The 7419-nt window shown below is 38.7% G+C and overlaps 1 protein-coding gene across 4 annotated transcripts in view; it reads left to right on the top strand.

Moving 5' to 3' along the window:
* Window positions 1-1089: 1089 nt before the first annotated feature.
* gucd1 (guanylyl cyclase domain containing 1) overlaps window positions 1090-7419 on the top strand; it is a 36028-nt gene continuing 29698 nt past the window's right edge. For 2 of the 4 annotated variants that reach the window (XR_008385956.1, XM_053624867.1), the window contains exons 1-4: window positions 1090-1631; window positions 1833-1950; window positions 2047-2212; window positions 2637-2728. Coding sequence is in view for 3 of the 4 variants with exons in the window: in XM_053624867.1 (XP_053480842.1) it covers window positions 1625-1631; window positions 1833-1950; window positions 2047-2212; window positions 2637-2728 (383 nt within the window). In the remaining variant the exon portion in view is untranslated. The remainder of the gene's footprint in view (window positions 1632-1832; window positions 1951-2046; window positions 2213-2636; window positions 2729-7419) is intronic. The other 2 variants (XM_053624866.1, XM_053624868.1) reach the window with 2 other exon arrangements.

Raw genomic sequence — 7419 nt, 5'->3', positions numbered from 1 at the left:
AATTTTAGTTAATTTAGGGACAAATTGTCGGAAAATATATTTAGTTGCATGTTTCTAACAGGAGTTGGAAGGATATAGTCATCAGTTATTTAGTTAATAGCTGGTTGTATTTTGTCTAATGTCTTCTTACTCAAGTGGCATCTTCAAGGTAACAAAGCATGCCTTAAAGGTGCTTTTTCTGAAATCCGCCTTTTATTTCTCCTCAGGAAAAAGAAGTTTCGCCAAAACCAAAACTAGACAGACGGAGTGCATTTTAGGCCAGGTTTACCTCAGGAGTCAGCTTGAGTACACGGACAGGAAACCCCTCAATAATTAAACCCAGCGAAAATAGTTCTTTTCTACTTTAAAAAATAAATAAATAAAATAAAATAAATGTGACAGACAGCACTGTTTTTATTCTCTTTTTTATTTTTAAATATAGTATTTATTAAATATAGTAAACAAGTATAATAGTTAATAAACATTATAAGCAGTTGTTTTTGTTCTCTTTATCAATTAATACAATAAACGTAACAAATGAAAAGTGAGAAAATGAACCTTACTGTTTTACAATAAAATCCATAATGTCCGCCACAGGGTCCTCTCTGACGCGTAGTATTTACGTCAGCGTCTGAATTCGCTCACTCATTTTCCCTCAATTCTTCCCCATATAGTGGACTCAAATGTCATTCGCTAAATAGGGAATAATGAATGAGTGAACCATTGATCGATTTCAGACACAGCTTTGGTCTCGACTCGAACTCGAAAAAGGTGGACCCGGACCCAACACTATTTGGTGTTAATATTTTTGCTTGAGATTTTTCCATTATTATGCAGTCGTTTGTTAGGTTTTTCCAATGTGTGATATCAATGTTGTTATTTGATTCCCAGTTTGTTAGTATTGTTTCTTGGCAATGGTTAGCGCTGCAAGAACTGTTTTCTTTTGTGGTGTTGATCCCAGATACATCTCCCGATACTGTAAAGTACACTTGTGATTAGTCCTGTAATGATAATTACGTTGTCGACTTATCGTACGATATATGGACGTGACCTCAATCATTTTTGCTTACCTCGATATTTCTCATTTGCTGTGTCCGAAACCGCTCCCTATCTCCTACATAGTGCACTATAATCGGGTGTCGGCCATTTTGTAGTGGACTCAAATGTCATTCGCTATATAGGGATTAGTGAATGAGTGAATGAGGGAGCGATTTCGGACACAGCTCATCTCTCTCAAAGGCTCTGGAGCGCCCTAAGGTAGGAAATGACGTCAGACCGAGCTCCGAATTCCCACTTCCGAGATAAACCGAATGTAGCATAAGTACTCTAAGTACCCCACCCGCAGATTTCTGAGACTTTATGCTCAATGCATTAACTTTATACAGTTTCAACAACTTTCCTTACACCGGAATGCACCGACTGACCGAATAATATACTCGTTTACGCACGCATTATTCGTCCGTTCTTCTAACAACGCATATTTCGTTCATCGCATTTGTCTCTTAATCGTAAACAGGCGTTAGACTACTACCTAGTGGTAGCTAACTAGCTAACGCTATTGAAGCTATTAACGATGGTAAGCTTAAAGAAACTGTGAGCAGTCGTATGACCTAGATATTTTGCCGGGGAAATTCAAAACTACATAATGACAGGTAGGTTATGTTAAAGGTCTTGTGTACATGTAACCTAAAATGTAAAGTAATAATGCATTTTCTATGGTCTTATTTGCTAAATAGCTGGCAGACATAATGACAATTTTTTTTTTACTACTCCTTGTGAGGTAACCTTTGTGATCAGTGAATTATTACTCAGTCATGTATAAGCTAATTATTACACGTATATCCTTTGTTAAGGTAAAATGTCAAATGGCCTGTCTCCCCACCCCACAGACGTCGTTGTGTTAAACGTACCAGTTATCCGGCAGCTGTACCACTGGGACTGTGGTTTGGCATGTTCGAGAATGGTATTAAAGTAAGTGCTGTTTCATGCCAAGGCATCTTGAGTGGTAAGGCATGTATTTAATGTGGTACATTAAACATCACTGATAGTCTTTCTCAAATCTCTCAGATATCTACATCCAGTGAGTGAAGAGGAGTTCCAGAGAGCTTGCTATGATCTGAAATTGACAGAAAGCGTGTGGACTATTGACCTCGCATATCTCATGTGTCAGCTAGGCGTCAAACACTGTTTCTGCACACAAACGTTAGGGGTAGACAAGGGCTTTAAAAAACAGGTATATCTAAATTTATGTAACTGATGTGTATAAAAGTTAATATTACATAAAAGTGAATGACTAATTTGGTCACACTGCACAAATCATGTCAATGTATTTTTATGTTGTATGAGTCTGAGATAAAGTCCTGATGTATTTTGCAGGCTGCACAATTAGTAGCTTCTCTGATTATACACTGCATATAAGTCATTTACTGTATGGTGCTGGAAATTAAAAATAAGTAAAGGATTATGATTAGGGTTTGGAAGGGCAGGTCAATATGGCCAGTGTGTTCTCCAGAAATAAGAGCATTGTGTTTTGATTTTCTATACATATATATGGTGCAGGTGTCCTTTGACACAATGGCAAAAGATTTTTCAGATTGTGCAGTGTGACCCAAGTTTAACCAAATATTAATATTTATTCTTTTTTTCCCCTATTGTAGTCATTCTACAAAAAGCATTTTGATACTGAAGAAGATCGAGTAAATGAACTCTTTCTGAAAGCAGAGAGCAGAGGCATAGTGGTAAAGAAATGGTAATAAACATGTTCTTCAGTGTATATATATATATATATATATATATATATATATATATATATATATATACATACATATATATATATATATATATATATATATATATATATATGCTGCAAGTAAATATTTTGTTGCATGATTGTACCAGTTCCATTGTAGGTCCCAGCACATAAATCAGGATTCCCACAGAATTTGGAAAATGGAAGGTTACATACAGTGATGCTTGAAAGTTTGTGAACCCTTTAGAGTTTTCTACATTTCTGCATAAATATGACCTAAACATCATCAGATTTTCACATAAGTCCTAAAAGTAGACAAAGAGAACCCAATTAAACAAATGAGATGAAAATATTATACTTGCTCATTTATTTATTGAGGAAATTATCCAATATTACATATCTGTGAGTGGCAAAGTATGTGAACCTCTAGGATTAGCAGTTCATTTGAATGTGAAATTAGAGTCAAGTGTCATGAATCAATGGGATGACAATCAGGTGTGAGTGAAGTGCCCGGGTTTTATTTAAAGAACAGGAATTTATCTGATCTTCACAACACCTGATCACGGAAGTGTATCATGGCACAATAAAGGAGATTTCTGAGGACCTCAGAAAAAGAGTTGTTTCTCATCAGGCTGGAAAAGGTCAGCTTTAAAGAGTCTGGACTCCACCAATCACAGTCAGACAGATTTTGTACAAATGGCAGAAATTCAAGACCATACTCTGCCCAGGAGTGGTTACCCAAAAAAAAAAAATCACTCCAAGAGCAAGACTTGTAATAGTCTGCAAGGTAACAAAGGAACCCAGGGTAACTTCTAAGCAACTAAAGGCCTCTCTTATATTGGGTAATGTTAGTAAGTCCACCATTAGGAGAACACTGAACAACAATGGTGTGCATGGCAGGGTTGCAAGGAGAAAGCCACCGCTCTCCAAATAGAACATTGCTGCCCCTCTACAGTTTGCTCAAGATTATGTGGACAAGCCAGAAGGCTATTGGAAAAACGTTTTGTGGACGGATGAGACCAAAATATAACTTTTTGGTTTAAATGAGAAGCATTATGTTTGGAGAAAGGAAAACACTGCATTCCAGCATAAGAACCTTTATATGTGGTCAGCTCATAAAACAGAATCAATCTAGTGCTCCCTTGGTGTTTAATATAACTCCACACACCCGGACTAGAATGTAACCGCTGAAAATATTACAGCACTACCCACACAGCTGTCATTACAAGGACATTAATACATTGTTTTGAGACTTGTTTTTTCACCTATCGCACCACAAGTTTTGGCCACTCACAATTTCATGACTGTGTCAATAATTGAGATGGCTTAGTGCTTAGTTTGGGAAGGTATGCATGACACAAGAGTTAAGCCTCGCACAATTGAACAGTTTGCGAAGGACACAAGACACTATTTGTGACTGACTTTAGTCCTGCTGTGGCTCAGGTGGTAAAGCGGTTCATCCATTAATCGCTGGGTTGGTGGTTCGATCCCCTCCCCACATGCTGTAGTGTCCTTGGGCAAGACACTGACCCCCAAGTTGCTCCAGATGGCAGGCTAATGCTGTGTGTGAATGGGCAAAGAAGAAACAGTGAAAAGTTCTTTGTAGAACCGCTAAGGTTAAAAGGTGCTATGTAAGTGCAGACCATTTACCATTTCTATTGTTGCATGTGAGATCCTGACATTTGTCTGCCTTTGTGGGGCAGACACTTGTTTGTTCGTTGTTGACAATGAACTGTATTTGACCGTGTATTTTCAGATATGATTCGAAGATGCCATGGAACCTTTGAGGAATTATATGTTATGAAAAGCACCATCAGATTCAATTTAAAATTGAATCGCATTCAGTTTGTTTCATTGTTTCGTCTTCATTTTGGTTAAAATTGAGAATCTAGTTTCACACACACATAGGTAGTTGTGAAGGACGGTAGAAATGAAATGCTTGCTTTGCTCAGAATGGGATACTTGGTGGAGAGGCCAATCCAGAACGAAGACAGTTTTTCTGTTTTTTTTTTTTTTTTTTGTGATTTTTCAACGTGCCGTCACAGGTTAGTTGCAGCATTTCTGATTATTCAGAATGAATTAAATTCAGTTCAGTAATTGAATTTGGAGTTTCAAAGTCAAAGAGATTTTTCGCCCACCACTTGTCTTTTAATTCATTGATCTTCTCCTGGGGGAAAGTAGTGAGAGAAATTCCCCATCAGTGCATCAAGATGTGACTGAATGAGGCACTTCAGGTCAGCGACCGATTTCTTGGACACACCATTTTCTTCAGTTTGTTTCATCAGGAACATATAGTAGCTTGAGGTTTTGAGTCACAGCTGCCAGAGTTTGAGTGGCTTCTGGAAAGCCTGAGTTTGTTCGCAATGTCTGAAAATATTGTCCTCCCTTCCTTGTAATTTTAGATTCAGTTTGTTTAGAACAGAAAATATGTCAGCAAGATAAAACAGGGTTAAAAGCCATTTCAAATCACTGAATGAGCTTGCGAGAGGTGACAGTTTCTCAGTTAGGAAAGCGTGTGTTTCGTCCCTTAATTCGTACACTCGGGTGACCACCCTGCCCTTCGACAGCCATCTTATATCTGTATGAAAGAGTGAACGTGTGTGCTTGGCTCCCATTTCAGTACACAGGGTGAAGGAAAAAAGTCGGCTATTAAGAGCACTACCTTTAATGTATTTCACAATTTTAAGAATGCCTCTCATCAGTGCTGATGAATAAAACAGTGTTTCCAAACAATGTTCTTTCCTGCTGCATCCTTAATCCTTCTGAGAACACTGCTATTTTTGCCAGTTATTTTGGCCGCCCCGTTGCTGGTGATGCCTTTGCAGTTGGCCCAATCCAGACCACATTTTGTCATGAAGGCATTTAACTATTCAAAAATATGTGTTCCTGACGTGCTGGAATGCAATGTTCGGTAGCACAGAAGATCAACAAATTCACCTTGCCAAATTAGTGCTTGATGCAATCTTGGTCCTCTTAACCAGCTGAATAGCAAAATCCTTCTGTGACTTCTGGGCAATGTCCCCAGTTTGAAATGACATTGTATTATCGCTAAGAGGAATTAGTTTTCATCCAGAACTGTATTAACTATGTCTAGTGCAGCAGGAAATATACATTTTCTGCAATTGTATGGGGCGGTTTTTCTGTGGCAACACAATATGAAACTTTATAAGATGTCAAGTGCAATTTGTGAGCAATTTGCGAGCAATGCGTGAAGTTAAAAAAGAAAGTACATGGGTCAGGTGATAAAGGTGGAGTATTTATTTTGCGTTTAATTGAATGATTTATTTCAGTGGGCTTCTGTTCAAAGTTCTTCTTCTTCTTATTATTATTATTCTTATTATTGTTATTAAAATGTAATTAATTTATTTTAGGAACATTTTCTTTAAAGCATCCTGGCGACCCATGGATATATAAACCAGGGTATAAAGTCCTGTGCATTAAAGTCACCAAGGGCCATGGGCATCTGTGCCCTGTGTCAGTGATGAAACCAACGTTCAACATGGGAATCTATACCACAAAATGTGTCAGGCATCCATCATCAGTTTCTCTAATGCTGTCGCACTCCTGCTTTACTGCATGTAGTCTGTCAGCACTTTCCACTTGGATGGGCTCATGTTTTAAGTTTAGAAAATGAGAAGCCGCCACTGAGGTTAGCTCAGAGTCTGTCCCTGTATGCGAGGTAAATGTACAAAGCTCCTCCAAGTGCTGCACTTCACTGCGCTGTTCATTGCACCACTAATATCCTCGCATTTCTTTTATGCCCTTATGCCAACTCCTTTTCATTCCAGTGTTGTAAATGCACTCGGTGTAATCGTCGAAGAGCTTACCTTTTTCTTTCTAGGGGCACTATAACTACTCTAAGTGCTTTCTGAAAATGCCCTGGTCACAAGCATTTGTGCATTGATCGTTGACCATCTTCCAACTGCGTTAGTGGTTGTCAGAACAAATAACTCCCTGTTCTTCTTTGAAAGAGGCTGTGAAAGTTACAAGAGGTTGTGGAAAAGGCTGTGGATGTAATTCACCAGTTGCAAATTTATAATTTTCTAAAATTAGTAAATACTTACCTATGCTGCTACACATCACCACAACTGTCACACACTCCTCCTGACAGTGCAGTTTCAGCAGTAAGAGAATTAGCAAGAAACAAAGGATTAGAGAACTTTAGAAATAGAGTGATTGTTTTTTCAGTTATTGAAAATTCCTCCAAACACTAATAATTGGTGAAAATATTGATCGCATATACATACACCTATCAGCCGTAACACTAAAACTGCCTGCCTAAAATTGTTTAGGTCCCCCCTTGTGCTGCCAAGACAGCTCTGACCTGTCGATGCATGGACTCCACAAGACCTCTGAAGGTGTGCTGTGGGATCTGGCACCAAGATGTTAGCAGCAGATCCTTGCGGGGCCTCTATGGATTGGACTTGTTTGTCCAACACATCCCACAGATCGTATTGAGACCTGGTGAATTTGGAGGCCAAGGCAACACCTTGAACTCATGTTCCTGAAATCATTCCTGAACAATTTTTGCAGTGTGGTAGGGTACATTATCCTGCTGAAAGAGGCCACTGCCATTATGGAATACCGTTGCCATGAGGGGGCGTACTTGGTCTGCCACAATGTTTAGGTAGGTGCATGGGAGCTCTAACCAGTCTGCAGGTTTGTAGCCCCAATATGCAGCAAGTTGCAAT

The sequence above is a fragment of the Ictalurus furcatus genome, chromosome 5 (assembly GCF_023375685.1).
Source record: "Ictalurus furcatus strain D&B chromosome 5, Billie_1.0, whole genome shotgun sequence".
NCBI lineage: Eukaryota > Metazoa > Chordata > Actinopteri > Siluriformes > Ictaluridae > Ictalurus > Ictalurus furcatus.
The sequence above is the reverse complement of the archived record's forward strand: the minus strand, read 5'-3'. Positions and strand labels throughout refer to the sequence as shown.